General features: G+C 41.9%; 1 protein-coding gene across 1 annotated transcript in view; it reads left to right on the plus strand.

Annotated features, from left to right (window-relative positions):
- Nucleotides 1-7,185: 7,185 nt before the first annotated feature.
- Nucleotides 7,186-17,084, plus strand: part of LOC133608468 (lymphocyte function-associated antigen 3-like) — a 48,620-nt gene continuing 38,721 nt past the window's right edge. Inside the window, exons 1-5 of the mRNA XM_072913399.1 lie at nt 7,186-7,282; nt 9,896-10,057; nt 10,193-10,441; nt 10,559-10,660; nt 10,805-10,894. Coding sequence (XP_072769500.1) covers nt 7,186-7,282; nt 9,896-10,057; nt 10,193-10,441; nt 10,559-10,660; nt 10,805-10,894 — 700 coding nt within the window. The remainder of the gene's footprint in view (nt 7,283-9,895; nt 10,058-10,192; nt 10,442-10,558; nt 10,661-10,804; nt 10,895-17,084) is intronic.

A 17,084-nucleotide genomic window follows, 5' to 3' on the forward strand; every position in this document is an offset into this window, starting at 1 on the left:
GAAAAAATACACTGTAAACTGTTTAAAATGTTCTGATTCAGATTTAGTTTGTTAAAAATAAAAATCTTGCATTATGGAAAGGGATAAGCGGTAGAAAATGGCTCAGTAGCAGGATGGTAGTACAAGCAAGTAAATCTCCAACATGTAAAACTTGTTGTACCGGTTGACTGTACCAATGTTTTGTTTAGCAAGGTCTGTCAAAATATGCACGTTAGGGGTGTAACGGTTCACAAAAATTTCGGTTCGGTACGTACCTCGGTTTAAAGGTCACGGTTCGGTTCATTTTCGGTACAGTAAGAAAACAACAAAATATACATTTTTGGGTTATTTATTTACCAAATTTGCTAAATATTCCACCAAAAATATTTTTCTTAGTGGAATATTTGATAGGAAGTAATCTTAACCTTGGATAGGTCAATAATTCATAATAACACTGATTTTGATTCAATATTATATTTTGAGCAATGACCGTTTGAAAGAAGAAAAAAAAACAGCTGTGTTTTATTAGTCAACATTGCAACTTTTTCTAAATTACATTTAACCTTTAAGCTTTTTTATTTCACTTTTGTTTTGTATTTGTTTATTTTAATAGTATTTTTAGAATGTGCCGTGGGCCTTTAAAACATTAGCTGTGGGCCGCAAATGGCCTCCGGGGCACACTTTTGACACCCCTGCTATAGATAATAAAAAATTAAATGTGATAAATCTATGGATAAAAAGCAAAGCCTGGCGACGCATGCGCGTTTATCATAACTCTATCGCTCTCTTTGTCTCTGCCCCTCCCTCACCAATGCTGCTGTGCACACAATTTGTTTTGTTTTTAACCCCTTCTTAACCCTGAATGTACATTGAAAATATATGCAACCCTAACTCAAAATGCCGGACATTTGAGGCATTTAAAGGCCTACTAAAATGCAATTTTCTCATTTAAACGGGGATAGCAGGTCCATTCTATGTGTCATACTTGATCATTTCGCGATATTGCCATATTTTTGCTAAAAGGATTTAGTAGAGAACATCAACGATAAAGTTCGCAAATTTTGGTTGCTGATAAAAAAGACTTGCCTGTATCGGAAGTAGCAGATGTCACAGGTTGTGGAGCTCCTCGCATCTGCACATTGTTTACAATCATGGCCACCAGCAGCGAGAGCGATTCGGACCGAGAAAGCGACGATTTCCCCATTAATTTGAGCGAGGATGAACGATTTGTGGATGAGGAAAGTGAGAGTGAAGGACTAGAGGGCAGTGGGAGCGATTCAGATAGGGAAGATGCTGTGAGAGGCGGGTGGGACCTGATATTCAGCTGGGAATGACTAAAACAGTAAATAAACACAAGACATATATACACTCTATTAGCCACAACACAACCAGGCTTATATTTAATATGCCACAAATTAATCCCGCATAACAAACACATCCTCCCTCCCGTCCATATAACCCGCCAATACAACTCAAACACCTGCACAACACACTCAATCCCACAGCCCAAAGTACCGTTCACCTCCCCAAAGTTCGTACAGCACATATATTTCCCCAAAGTTACGTACGTGAGACTTTTTGAGACTTTTATTAGTAGGTTGCACAGTGAAGTACATATTCCGTACAATTGACCACTAAATGGTAACACCCGAATACGTTTTTCAACTTGTTTAAGTCGGGGTCCACTTAAATTGATTCATGATACAGATATATACTATCATATATACTATCATCATAATACAGTCATCACACAAGATAATCATCAGGGTGTATACATTGAATTATTTACGTGACATGCACATAGCGCCACGCACGTACGGGCAAGCGATCAAATGTTTGGAAGCGTACTCACGGTACCGTGTCTGCGTATCCAACTCAAAGTCCTCCTGGTAAGAGTCTCCATTGTCCCAGTTCTCCACAGGCCAATAGTAAAGATTGACTGTCATCTTTCGGGAATGTAAACAATGAAACACCGGCCGTGTTTTTGTTGCTAAAGTCGGCCGCAATACACCGCTTCCCACCTACAGCTTTCTTCTTTGCTGTCTCCATTGTTCATTGAACAAATTGCAAAAGATTCACCAACACAGATGTCCAGAATACTGTGGAATTTTGCGATGAAAACAGACGACTTAATAGCTGACCACCATGCTGTCTCAAAATGTCCTCCACAATCCGCGACGTCACGCGCTGACGTCATCATACCGAGACGTTTTCAGCAGGATATGTCGCGCGAAATTTAAAATTGCACTTTAGTAAGCTAACCCGGCCGTATTGGCATGTGTTGCAATGTTAAGATTTCATCATTGACATATAAACTATCAGACTGCGTGGTCGGTAGTAGTGGGTTTCAGTAGGCCTTTAAGAAACTCCGCCCAGACAGCTCCGCAAAAGAGGACATGTCTGGTGAAAAGAGGACGTATGGTCAGTCTATCGTAGCCCGTTAGCTGCTAGCATGTGTTGTGCTTTGTTTACACAACGTGCGGTACTCTACTTAATATGTCCATGTGGAAACTCCTTCGGTACACCTCCGAACCGAACCGAAACCCCCGTACCGAAACGGTTCAATACAAATACACGTACCGTTACACCCCTAATGCGCGTTAATGCAGATTAATCGTTTATCATTAATAATATGATTTTAAAAACTGTACACACTGAACTCATCTGCAACACAGAAAGACTCAAAATCCCGGAGATGTCTCTGGCAACAAATTTTGGGCAGTTAGTCCAAGTAGGGGAATGTGGTGGTAGTGGAAGAGTGGAATGCCTCTCATAAATGGGCAAGGCAAGTTTATTTATAGAGCACAATTCGTACATAACGCAATTCAAAGTGCTTTACAGAAATTTACAAGAAAGCAAAAACAAAACCAGAATAATCTTAAAAGTAATCATAATTCAAATTAAAACCATAGAATAAAATCACCATAAAAACAATCATCATTTAAAATCAAATCAAATAGTATTGATAAAGTACTTTAAGTTGTCGTATGAACAGTTAAATAAAAATGTTTTTAGCCTGGATTTGGACATTTCTAAAGGCGTGTTTACATCTTTTGGAGGACTATTCAAGATTTTAGGAGCACAAAACTGAAACACAGCCTAGCCATACTTTGTCCTGACTCTGGAAACCAGCAGGAGACCACTCCCTGAGGTTGTCAGAGCCCGAGATGGTTCATATGGTTTTAACATGTCAGAGATGTACTTTGGCACAAGATCATGAAAAGACTTGTGTTAGGATAGAGTTCAAGGGTGGACCCCGGGATGCGGAGAATGGAGGCAAGGGAAGCGATAACAAATGAAAATATTTAATAAGTCCAAAATGGTAAATAAGGATGATGGGGCAAAAAGTGCACACCATGGAAAATCTAACAAAAGTAGTCTCTTTCAGAGGTTGGCGGAACCAAGGTCAGGAACGCACACAGCGTGGCAAAAAACTAGTCCTCTAAAACAAGGTGGCTAGAAAAACAAAAACACAACAAGGTCAATACAACAGAAATATGTGAAGGCAACATACCAGGGAAGCTGAGTCAAGATAACACATGTCAGAGTAGAGTTCAGGAAGAATAACCGGCGGGGACCAGCTGGTGGAGACGCGCTTAAATACTACCCGGAGATGATTAGCAGCAGGTGTGCCTCGTTGGGGACAAAAGACTGTGGAAGAAACTGAAAAAACCAATAGAGAAGGCAGGGAGAAGACAACATACATAACAACTTGTACACAAAGAGTGCTGTTTCTCTGAGCAACACGAAGCCAGTGCAGAGACCTAAGCACTGGACTTATACGGTCGTATTTTCCTGCTTCTAGTCAGGACTCGAGCAGCAGCATTCTGGATGTAATAAACTGCTTTTAGAGAGCCCAGTGAGAAGGCCATTACAGTAGTGTAATCTGCTGGGGACAAAGGTATGGATTAGTCTTTCTGAGTCTGGTTTATATATTATTCCCCTGGTTTTGGGCACTGTTTTTCAGATGGAAAAAAGCTGCTGATGTTATTGACCTAATGTGGCTGTTAAGGTTCAAGTCCATTATTACCCCCATTATTAGGTTTCATGGAGAGGGTCTCAAGGTTACCACAGTTGCCGATTCCAACAATATGGTTGAGATAGGACTTGAACCAGTGAAGGACACAACCAGATATTCCCACCATGTTTTCCAACCTCTGTAATAAGACAAAGACTTTTCCTGCGTCTGTGTTCTGGCGGACATCATTTGTCACCTTGATCAGAGCTGTTTCAGTGCTGAGTGTGGCCTAAAGCCAGATTGAAAAGTATCAAACAAATTGTTAAACAGGAGAAAGTCACTGAGCTGTTGGTATACAACTTTTTCTAGGACTCTGCCCAAGAATGGCAGGTTGGATATAGGCCAAACGTTGTTCATTTCTGTGATTTCTGGACTACTCTTCTTTCAAAGGGGTGTAATGACAGCAATTTTAAGGCCTTGGGGAATGTTCCAGTCTGAAGTGAGATGGTAACTAGATGAGCAAATTGTGGTAACAAACTGCTCAGCACAGACTTTAGAAATCTAGTGGGTAACTCATCAAGATGACATGTTGATGGACTCAGACTGTGGATGATCTCTTCAACTGTTTTGTCAGTGACAGGAGTGAAACATGCCAGCTCTTTTTGACTATGTAGCTGCAGAGTGGCTATATATATTTTCCCTTGTTCTACACAAAGTCTGGTTGGGGTGCCCACATCTACGGTCACTTTCAAGGTTTCTCATTGAGTTTTTTCTTGCCCGGATTTGGGATCAGATCCAAGGATGTCGTTGTGGTTTGTGAAGCCCTTTGATACATTTTTGATTAAGGGCTGTATCTATAAACTTTGATTGATTTACTGATTGCAAACATTTAACTTTTCTTTGTAAATCTCATAATGGACTTGGAACTTTGACTTTGACATTTCCATTCAGCTCAGCGGCACTCCCTTTTCTGTGTCGAGAACAAGTCTTCATTTCTCTGTGGCGCCTTTTGCCTACTTTTAACCATTCTAACCAAAACATTGACAACACTTGACGTATAAAAGTTCAACAGATCATCAACATTAACATACGGGGCATTTTCAAACCTAATCATTTCCACAAACTGTGTCCGTATGCTGTCATTTTTAAGTCTTCCCCGAACAACCACAGACCTATCTGCTGGTTTGGGTCTACTGACAAGTCAAAGAAAACACAAAAACTATCCAATAAAGCAGGATCGACAACATTCCCAAGACTCTTGATAATGATCAAATCAAGAGTGTGCACACTGCTGTGGGTGGACTACTTTACATGCGAGATAGACCAAACATTTCAAGGACAACACTGAGCTCTTTAGCATGCCTGTCTTTGGCTACATCCACTTGCACATTTAAGTCCCCTGTAATGACCAAACCGTCAAAAACAGTGCACACAAATGAAAGTAATTCCATAAAATAATCAAAAAACAAATTTGAATTTTGTAGTGATTTGTAAATAGTAGAAACCCAACATATCCTGCGAGATGAGTGACAATTTAAACTGAGTTATTATACCTTGTTGTTCTGCTCTTATTGTGAAAGTCTACTGCTGATGTGTCTCACTAACTGGTTTCACTTTTGACAAATCACAGCCTCATAGACACCTGTAAATATCAGTCCCGCAGCAGTTCATTAAAAAAACATCAAATTGTAATCAAGTAGATTTTTGTGAAAGCTAATCATCAAGAATGACTCAAATTGTTTATTTCATGACTTCCCTCATTTTAGGTAAGTTATGTCATCATGTTTTATAAATACTCTTGTTTTTGTGGTGATAAGTATATATTTTCAATATAATTCCATGTTGATATGTTTTGTAAGTTGTACAGTTTATTATTATTGGTATTTCTGTAAGGTGTTGTTGTCAATGATGCATTTATTCATTTACCTTGTTCTTACAAGTTTCTTTAAAAGAAAAATAGTTAATATCCCACCAGGCAGTAGTGGTTCTATACCAATTTTTGGAATTACATGGAAAAAATACAATGTAAACTGTTTTGAATGTTTTTATTCAGATTTAGTTTGTTAAAAATAAAAATCTTGCATCCAACATGTAAAAATTGTTGTACCGGTTGACTGTACCAATGTTTTGTTTAGCAAGGGCTGTCAAAATGTGCGCCTTAATTAAGTTAAAGTTAAAGTTAAAGTACCAATGATTGTCACACACTCAATAGGTGTGGCGAAATTATTTTAAAATCTGTACACAATGAACTTATCTGCAGTTCAGAAAGACTCAATATCCCCGAGATGTCCCTGGCAACAAATTTTGGGCAGTTAGTCCAAGTAGGGGAATGTGGTGGTAGTGGAAGAGTGGAATGCCTCTCATAAATGGACAAGGCAAGTTTATTTATAGAGCACAATTCGTACACAACGCAATTCAAAGTGCTTTACAGAAATTTACAAGAATGCAAAAATAAAACCAGAATAATCTTAAAAGTAATCATAATTCAAATTAAAACCATAGAATAAAATCATCATAAAAACAATCATCATTTAAAATAAAATCAAATAGTATAGATAAAATACTTTAAGTTGTCATATGAACAGTTAAATAAAAATGTTTTTAGCCTGGATTTGGACATTTCTAAAGGCGTGTCTCACATCTTCTGGAGGACTATTCAAGATTTCAGAAGCACAAAACTGAAACACAGCCTCACCATACTTTGTACTGACTCTGGAAACCAGCAGGAGACCACTCCCTGAGGTTCTCAGAGCCCGAGCTGGTTTACATGGTTCTAACATGTCAGAGATGTACTTTGGCACAAGACCATGAACAGACTTGTACAAAAGGAGAGCTGTTTCTCTGAGCAACACGAAGCCAGTGCAGAGACCTAAACACTGGACTAATATGGTCGTATTTTCCTGCTTCTAGTCAGGACTCAAGCAGCAGCATTTTAGAGAGCCCAGTGAGAAGGCCATTACAGTAGTCTAACCTGCTGGGGACAAAGGTATGGATTAGTCTTTCTGAGTCTGGTTTATACATTATTCCCCCGGTTTTGGGCACTGTTTTTCAGATGGTAAAAAGCTGCTGATGTTATTGACCTAATGTGGCTGTTTAAGTTCAAGTCTGAGTTCATTATTACCCCCAGATTTCTAACTTGATTATTAGGTTTCATGGAGAGGGTCTCAAGGTTACCACAGTTGCCGATCCCAACAATGTGGTCCATGTAGGACTTGAACCAGTGAAGGACAGAACCAGATGTTGCCACCATGTCTTCCAACCTCTGTAATAAGACTAAGATGTTTCCTGCGTCTGTGTTCTGGCGGACATCATTTGTCACCTTGATCAGAGCTGTTTCAGTGCTGGGTGTGGCCTAAAGCCAGATTGAAAAGTATCAAACAAATTGTTAAACAGGAGTAAGTCACTGAGTTGTTGGTGTACAACTTTTTCTAGGACTCTGCCCAAGAATGGCAGGTTGGATATTGGCCAAACGTTGTTCATTTCTGTGATATCTAGACTACTCTTCTTTCAAAGGGGTGTAATGACAGCAATTTTAAGACCTTGGGGAATGTTCCAGTCTGAAGTGAGATGGTAACTAGATGAGCAAATTGTGGTAACAAACTGCTCAGCACAGACTTTAGAAATCTAGTGGGTAACTCATCAAGACGACATGTTGATGGACTCAGACTGTGGATGATCTCTTCAACTGTTTTGTCAGTGACAGGAGTGAAACATGCCAGCTCTTTTTGACTATGTAGCTGCAGAGTGGCTATATATATTTTCCCTTGTTCTACACAAAGTCTAGTTGGGGTGCCCACACTACGGTCACTTTCAAGGTTTCTCATTGTTCCCATTAGGTTGAGTTTTTTCTTGCCCGGATTTGGGATCAGATCCAAGGATGTCATTGTGGTTTGTGAAGCCCTTTGAGACATTGTTGATTAAGGGCTGTATCTATAAACTTTGATTGATTTACTAATTGCAAACATTTAACTCTTTTTTGTAAATCTCATAATAGACTTGGAGCTTTGACTTTGACATTTCCATTCAGCTCAGCGGCACTCCCTTTTCTGTGCCGAGAACAAGTCTTTATTTCTCTGTGGCGCCTTTTGCCTACTTTTAACCATTCTAACCAAAACATTTACAACACTTGACGAATAAAAGTTCAACAGATCATCAACATTAACATACGGGGCATTCTCAAACCTAATCATTTCCACAAACTGTGTCCGTATGCTGTCATTTTTAAGTCTTCCCCGAACAACCACAGACCTATCTGCTGGTTTGGGTCTACCGACAAGTCAAAGAAAACACAAAAACTATCCAATAAAGCAGGATCGACAACATTCCCAAGACTCTTGATAATGATCAAATCAAGAGTGTGCACACTGCTGTGGGTGAGCTCCTTTACATGCGAGTTTGACCAAACATTTCAAGGACAACACTGAGTTCTTTAGCATGCCTGTCATTGGCTACATCCACTTGCACATTTAAGTACCCCGTAATGACAAAACCGTCAAAAACAGTGCACATAACTGAAAGTCATTCTGTAAAATAATCAATAAACACATATTTATTTATTTTTTTTGTAGTTTGTAAATAGTAATACAAGGTATGGATGATTGTTTTATCTCCATTTTGAATGATACATCCTCAAATGATGGCAGAAGGCAGCCCAGAGAGCCAATCAACAAGCTTGTGAGTGATCTAAAAAGACAAGTTTCAGCCTGGGGGGCTTTTTTCCGCCTGGCGCCAGTGTTTGACTTGTCTCCATTTAATAGTGTTAAATTGTTTTTGGACAGTAAAAAGTGCAGGTGACAAAGACTACGTTTACACTGCAAGCCAAAGTTGTCCAAATCTGATTTTATTTCAATCTGATTTTTTCCAGCTGCCTGTTTACACTGCAAGTATAATGTGATTTTTATCAGACTCCGGTGTAAACGTGCAAAGGCCCCAATGTGGCCCCAATGTGGCCTCGACGTCACTTGCATACACACTTCGATAACGTGAAAATAAAGGAAGTTGACCGGGAGGATGTTTCTATGACTACAAAATAAAATAAAAGTCGCAAAACCTTAAAAAGTAGTGTTTTTTTACGTGAAAGTAAATGAAAGTAATATATTGTATGAATGAATGTATATAGTGAAATATATTTGGGAGGGTTGTAATGTTTTTATGGTTGTTAAGTATAGGAGACAGGGACATAAGTGTGGATCTACAGGAGCTTTATTTTTCAACTCACATGTAAGCAAATGTTCCACAGCGTCAATTCCAGCCCTTCAACAACCACTATATCTTCGGAATCAAAATATATATTCATATATTACATATGGCCTATTATTTGCGCACTATTGACAAGTGATGCAACGAAAATGTGGTCGTCTTAAATGCAAACTGAAACCGTATATTGTGATGAAATATCCATTTCTGCTGGCGACTGCCTCTTTCCGGCGTACACAAATTCATGTAGCTTGCCCAAAGCTGACGAAAAAATCAGATTCAGGTCACATTGTGTTTGGACCGAAGTCACATTTGAAAAGATCAGACTTAAAGCACTTTGGAGCGTTTAGACTGGAAATAAAAATCAGATCTGTGTCACTTGAGGGCAAAACAATCTGATTTGGTGTGCAGTGTAAACGGGAACAAAACCTGCATGCCAAAAACTTTGAAGTGCAGATAACATGTTATTTGTTAGTATGGTAATTACTCTCATTACAATCGTGCAAAGTAGATCATGCTGTGGTTATTGGAACTGAAGTTTTTTTTTTTTTTGTGGTTTTGTTTATAAAAAAGGGTCATAATGGTGCACCACTTCAGCTGAAGACTATTTATCTGTTTATGCCCCTTTCACAGTTTCTGCACAGGATGTGAAATATTTCCTGAAGGGTCAGGACATACACTTGATGCCATCCATCTCTGAACGACCTTTTCAAATTCTCTGGCTACATAATGAAAATGATGTGGTATATTTTACTGGCACAGAGGACTATGTGCCTTCTTCATACAAGAACAGAATCACTCTGGACCGGGTCTCTGCAGAACTCACCATCAAAAACGCCACATATGAAGACAGTGGAGTCTGTCACCTAGAAATGAACATAAACAGCGAGCAGGATACTTTCCTGTGTACAATTGAAGTTATAGGTAAGTTGACAATAGTGTTGTGTTGTGTTACATTTGAGCTCAAATGTGAACACGACTCAACACTACATGAATCTCCACCCCAAAAACAAAAAAAACATCTGACCTCATGTTGACCATCCTTCTGTTTTCTTACAGACAAAGTATCCAAACCCAACATATCCTGTGAGATGAGCGACACAAAGCAGGCGACACTTGTGTGCTCAACAGAGTCCAAACATCCTCATTTATTAAAGTTTAAGTGGAGCTCAGCAGGAAAGGAGCAGACTGGACCAAATTTAACAATAATTGTCAGGAATGAAGATGATGATCAAGTTTATCGTTGTGATGTCAGCAACCCTCTGACCAATGAAACGGCTTCATTCACCGCTAAGGACTGCTTCCTGGGTAATTGTAATCAATAATGATGGCTATGAAATGGTGGTTGTACATATTTAAATCTTATTTTGGATAGAATGTACTTTGAAAAGTTGATTTGAGTTCGACTTTTGTTTTTCTGTGCAGGTAAAAGATCAGATGATCATCTGATTTTCCTATTAGTCTGTATCTTCATTGTGGTCATCATCGTGTGTTGTGTTTTATACATAACACGTGAATATCTAAAAGGTACAGAAACTCGACATGACAAAAGACAATCAATCAAAGTCATATTAGTTATTTATTTAAATGTCATTAATACCTAGTTGGGATGTTAGTTTCCTTACCTCGCTAAGGTGATTGGAATGTAATTATTTTGTGTTGTCGTTTCAGTGTGCAAAGAACGTGATGAAAACACATCCTTAGACCAAGTACTCACTCTTCCCTCCAATCAGAACAAAAAAAATGAAAAGTGGAACTCAGGTAAACTAAGTCATTACACTTATGGCGTTCTGCTTCATTATATTATTTTTCATCCTGTTTCAAAATGTTTTGCATTTTTATCTGTTTTGGTGTGTTTTAGTATTTAACGTGTTGACTGAGGATGAGGAGATAGATTCAGAAGGAGCCATGCGACTCACTGCTTCTGTTCATGCACTTCATTCCTCTTCAACAGACATAAACACTATCACTGAACTTTCAGAAACCAGCAATGATCAGCAAGTTCATCTGAAAAATTCAGAGGAAAATGTGACAATGAGTGATTGGGGAGGCAAAAAACATGAAGGACAAAGCAACACTTGGACAGGAACCAGTTATACATATCCATCCATCCATCCATCCATCCATTTTTTACCGTTTGTTCCTCTCGAAGTCGCGGGAGGTGCTGGAACCTATTTCAGCTGCATTTGGGCGGAAGGCGGCGTACACCCTGGACAAGTCACCACCTCATCGCAGGGCCAATACAGAGAGACAACATTCACAAACTAGGGCCAATTTAGTGTTGCCAGTCAATGAATTTTGTAGTGATTTCTAAATAGTAGAAACCCAACATATCCTGTGAGATGAGCAACAATTTAAGAGATGAGTCCCAATTTAAACGGTGTTATTATACCTCATTGTTCTGCTCTTATTGTCACGGTTTGCGGTGCAGCTTGCTGCGGTTCGTTCTCCCGGGACGCAAAACTGACGACTCCGGACGAAAGCGTGCAGGTAGGAGATGATTTATTAATCATAAATCGTAAATGGATACAAACAGACAAAAACAAAACAAAAGGGATGCGTGCCGATCGCACGGGAAGCTAAGGTAACTTACTTAGCACAGGAACACTAGAAGCTAAGGAATCGCTTAGCACAGGAATCATGATCTCGAAATCTCACGTGACAGTAGCGGGAAGCAAATAATGAAGCCACGACGAGTGACCGGAAAAGGCAGGCTTAAATAGTAGACTCTGATGAGCAACAGGTGCGCGTAAAAGGCAGGTGGAAATCAGAAGTAACCATGGTGACTAAACTCAGGAAGTGCATAAACAGAAACTAAAAGGAGTCCAAAACAAACCGATAACACAAAACATGATCCGACTACGGATCATGACAGAATTCCCCCCTTAAGGACAGATTCTAGATGTCCAAAAAAAGGACCAAAAAAAACAAGCAGGGTCAAAAGTCACGGGAGGGCGGAGGTAGGACTTGGCGGTGGGTCGCCAGGCCAAGTGTACCCGAATCCACCGAGGACAAGTCAAGTGGCGGGGGCGAGTGGAACGTTGCTGCAGCAGGCGAGGCAGGCGACCAGGGAGCGGCCACATCCGTGGTCGACGGGGAGGTGCGCGCGTCGTCGTCGTTGTGGCAGGCGTGGACGCAGCGGACGAGGCAGGCGTGGAAGCAGCGGACGAAGCAGATGTGGAAGCAGCGGACGAGGCAGGCGTGGAAGCAGAGGATGTCTACGAGTAAGGCGTGGAAGCAGCGAATGTCAACGAGTCAGGCGTGGAAGTAGCGGATGTCGACGAGTCAGGCGTGTAAACAGCGGCAGACGAGTCAGGCGTGGGTGCAGCAGACTAAGCAGGCGTGGGTGCAGCAGATGAAGCAGGCGTGGGTGCAGCGACAGGTGCCAGCCATGGCGCAGCGACAGGCGCCAGCCGTGGCGCAGCGACAGGCGCCAGCCGTGGCGCAGCGACAGGCGCCAGCCGTGGCGCAGCGACAGGCGCCAGCCGTGGTGCAGTGACAGGTGCTAGCCGTGGTGCTGCTACTGGTGCTCGCCGAGGAGCAGGAACAGGAGCTAGCCGAGAAGCAGGAACTGGAGCAGATGCTAGCCGAGGAGCAGGAACTAGTGCCAGCCGAGGAGCAGGAACAGGAACTGGTGCTAGCCGAGGAGCAGGAACAGGAACTAGCCTTGGAACAGCAGGTTCAGATGCTGGAGATGGTGGCGTCTGCAGGCCCACCGGAGATAATGGTGGCGTCTGCAGGCCCACCGGAGATAATGGTGGCGTCTGCAGGCCCACCGGAGATAATGGTGGCGTCTGCAGGCCCACCGGAGATGATGGTGGCGTCTGCAGGCCCACCCGGGCTGAGGTTAGCCATGAGCTTGGCGGAGGTGGCCTAGCTGGGGGTTGCGGCTTGGCATGCCGAAAGACTGGTGGTGGCGGCCGGGCTGGAGGTTTCTGCCTGGCTGGGTGCAGCTGAGCCACCCCACCAGCACAGCTCCCGGCCCTAGACCCCCCCTTAAGGGGCGGATACCAGACGTGCTCCTTGCGGTCTGGAACAGTCTTTAGGGGTGGGTGGCGGGAGGTCAGGAGGGGGCTAGAATCCTCCCCTTTAAATTGTCCAAAATGTAAATCGTAAATGGATACAAACAGACATAAACAAAACAAAAGGGATGCGTGCCGATCGCACGGGAAGCTAAGGTAACTTACTTAGCACAGGAACACTAGAAGCTAAGGAATCGCTTAGCACAGGAATCATGAACTCGAAATCTCACGTGACAGTAGCGGGAAGCAAATAATGAAGCCACGACGAGGAGCAGGAAGAGGAACTAGCCTTGGAACAGCAGGTTCAGATGCTGGAGATGGTGGCGTCTGCAGGCCCACCGGAGATGATGGTGGCGTCTGCAGGCCCACCGAAGATGATGGTGGCGTCTGCAGGCCCACCCGGGCTGAGGTTAGCCATGAGCTTGGCGGAGGTGGCCTAGCTGGGGGTTGCGGCTTGGCATGCCGAAAGACTGGTGGTGGCGGCCGGGCTGGAGGTTGCTGCCTGGCTGGGTGCAGCTGAGCCACCCCACCAGCACAGCTCCCGGCCCTAGACCCCCCCTTAAGGGGCGGATACCAGACGTGCTCCTTACGGTCTGGAACAGTCTTTAGGGGTGGGTGGCGGGAGGTCAGGAGGGGGCTAGAATCCTCCCCTTTAAATTGTCCAAAATGTAAATCGTAAATCGATACAAACAGACAAAAACAAAACAAAAGGGATGCGTGCCGATCGCACGGGAAGCTAAGGTAACTTACTTAGCACAGGAACACTAGAAGCTAAGGAATCGCTTAGCACAGGAATCATGAACTCGAAATCTCACGTGACAGTAGCGGGAAGCAAATAATGAAGCCACGACGAGTGACCGGAAAAGGCAGGCTTAAATAGTAGACTCTGATGAGCAACAGGTGCGCGTAAAAGGCAGGTGAAAATCATAAGTAACCATGGTGACTAAACTCAGGAAGTGCATAAACAGGAGCTAAAAGGAGTCCAAAACAAACCAATAACACAAAACATAATCCGACTACGGATCATGACAGAATTCCCCCCTTAAGGACAGATTCTAGATGTCCAAAAAAAGGACCAAAAAAAATAAGCAGGGTCAAAAGTCACGGGAGGGCGGAGGTAGGACTTGGCGGTGGGTCGCCAGGCCAAGTGTACCCGAATCCACCGAGGACAAGTCAAGTGGCGGGGGCGAGTGGAACGTTGCTGCAGCAGGCGAGGCAGGCGAGGCAGGCGACCATGGAGCGGCCACAACCGGGGTCGACGGGGAGGTGGGCGCGTCGTCGTCGTCGTCGTTGTGGCAGGCGTGGACGCAGCGGATGAGGCAAGCATGCAAGCAGTGGACGAAGCAAGTGTGGAAGCAGCGGACGAGGCAGGCGTGGAAGCAGCGGATGTCTACGAGTCAGGCGTGGAAGTAGCGGATGTCGACGAGTCAGGCGTGTAAACAGCGGCAGACGAGTCAGGTGTGGGTGCAGCAGATGAAGCAGGCGTGGGTGCAGCGACAGGCGCCAGCCGTGGTGCAGTGACTCTACATGTCTTAGTTAATTTCATGACTTCCCTATTTTAGGTAAGTTAAGTAAATGTGTTATACTTGTATAGCGCTTTTCTACCTTTTTTAAGGAACTCAAAGCGCTTTGACACTATTTCCACATTCACCCATTCACACACACATTCACACACTGATGCCGGGAGCTCCCATGCAAGGCGCTCACCAGGACCCATCAGGAGCAAGGGTGAGGTGTCTTGCTCAAGGACACAATGGACATCCCTCTAGTCAGGCAATCCCCTCCCACTCATCTGAGCATTAGAGTGGTCCACCACATTTTGATGTCATGGGTGCATTTACAAAAGAAAGAGGGCTAATTGTCGATGTTGAGTGGTACTTTTTAAACTAATAATAACCTTTTGGCTGCCTTCTGGGAATTGCAGGGGGGTTACAAAACCCTGTGAGTTGTCGGTGCTAGATAACTCCAGGGTGAATCAATAGGTATTTTACCTGTACTTTTACTTAATTGACATTGTTTTTAACATTTGAATAACGTTCTGTTTTGTTTCTGCTAACATGACAGTGCACAGCTGTGTAAGCAAACGAAACAGGGAGGAGGTAGACGATGGGAACGCAGCAATGCTGCTTAGTACTGGTATTACAGTTACGTAGTATTCCAGTCCTGGAGCAAAGAAAAGTTCACTTTTATTGATTTCCGGCCATATGAAGATGAAATTTGTCAATATCTGTGTTGTTTGACAAATGTTTTGCACTTTTCCTTTAGCCGGGTTATTGTCACTTTGCCACTGTTGTGTTTAAACAGTCATTGTATATATAAGCTATAGTGTATATTTTAGTCTTTATTTGATATTATTATAATATTATTTAACTTCCTTTATTTTCATGTGTGTCCAGTCAGTGTCCTCCCCCTCGTTTTGTACATCATACCGCAACTTTGCAAGTACCGGTATGTATGTATGTATGTATGTATGTATGTATGTATGTATGTATGTATGGTTGATGTAGCGTGTAATGCAGCTTGCTACAATTCTGTGGGGATAGCTTCGCCTGTAGCTTAGCTACATTAAATGGAGAGTAACTAGTAGCTTATCTTACGACAATAAAATTATTGTATCAAATAATTTGTCTGTATAGACAAAATTGTAAGAATTTGACAATGGTAATTTTGAATAGTTGAAAAGTTTACATTGACTGTTACTCTGTAGTGAATTACAATTGGCTTACATGGCTTTTAAACATGAGTGTGTATTTCTGTTTTCTTTTATTTTATAAAGCAGAAGTTGCTTTGTTGGTCAGGGCAGAGGAGCACATAAAGTGAGAGGGGAGAGGCGTCTACTGGAAAGGTGAGTAGGAGAATAATGATACATATAAATAAATATTAAAACAATTTTTTTTTTTAAATGGCGCCCGATTATAGCTGAGATAGGCTCCAGCGCCCCCCGCGACCCCAAAGAGAATAAGTGGTAGAAAATGGATGGATGGATGGATGGGTCCGGCAACACCGATGCATCGGCGCATGCGTCGAGCTCATAGAGCGAAACCCTGTGTCGGTGCGTGTACCGCTTTTAGAAAGTCACGTGACCGATCATGAGCTGTTTTGGTCACGTGACCGATACGCAAACTGTGTCGCACTGACGCTGACTCTGTGCCCCGTGAGCGGGTCTTTTCTACAGCCGGAGAAATAATAACTAAGAAGAGAAAGCGTCTAAAATTGAATACGTTGGAAAAACTGTTTTGTTTTTTAATAAAAATGTGTAAAAAAAATAAAATTAAAATAATAATTTCCAGGTCCACAAGCATCCTCATTCACAACACGTTCTCTTAGATTTCCATGTTATGATACATGTTCACATTATTTATTGACTGTATCTAAAAAAGACAAAAATATATTTTTATTTAAATGAAGTTATGAAATAATCCTAAATGAAATACAATGACTTGGTTTATATTATTTTTATATACTAGGTCAGTGGTTCTCAACCTTTTTTTAGCAATGTACCCCCTGTGAATTTTTTTTAATTCAAGTACCCCCTAATCAGAGCAAAGCATTTTTGGTTGAAAAAAAAAAATACAGCACTATGTCATCAGTTTCTGATTTATTAAATTGTATAAAGTGCAAAATATTGCTCATTTGTAGTGGTCTTTCTTGAACTATTTGGAAAAAAAGATATAAAAATAACTAAAAACTTGTTGAAAAATAAACAAGTGATTCAATTATAAATAAAGATTTCTACACATAGAAGTAATCATCAATTTAAAGTGCCCTCTTTGGGGATTGTATTAGAGATCCATCTGGATTCATTCTAAACATTTCTTCACAAAAAAAAAATCTTTAACATCAATATTTATGGAACATGTCCACAAAAAATCCAGCTGTCAACACTGAATATTGCATTGTTGCATTTCTTTTCACAGTTCTTTTTGACA

Source organism: Nerophis lumbriciformis, linkage group LG06 (genome assembly GCF_033978685.3).
Source record: "Nerophis lumbriciformis linkage group LG06, RoL_Nlum_v2.1, whole genome shotgun sequence".
NCBI lineage: Eukaryota > Metazoa > Chordata > Actinopteri > Syngnathiformes > Syngnathidae > Nerophis > Nerophis lumbriciformis.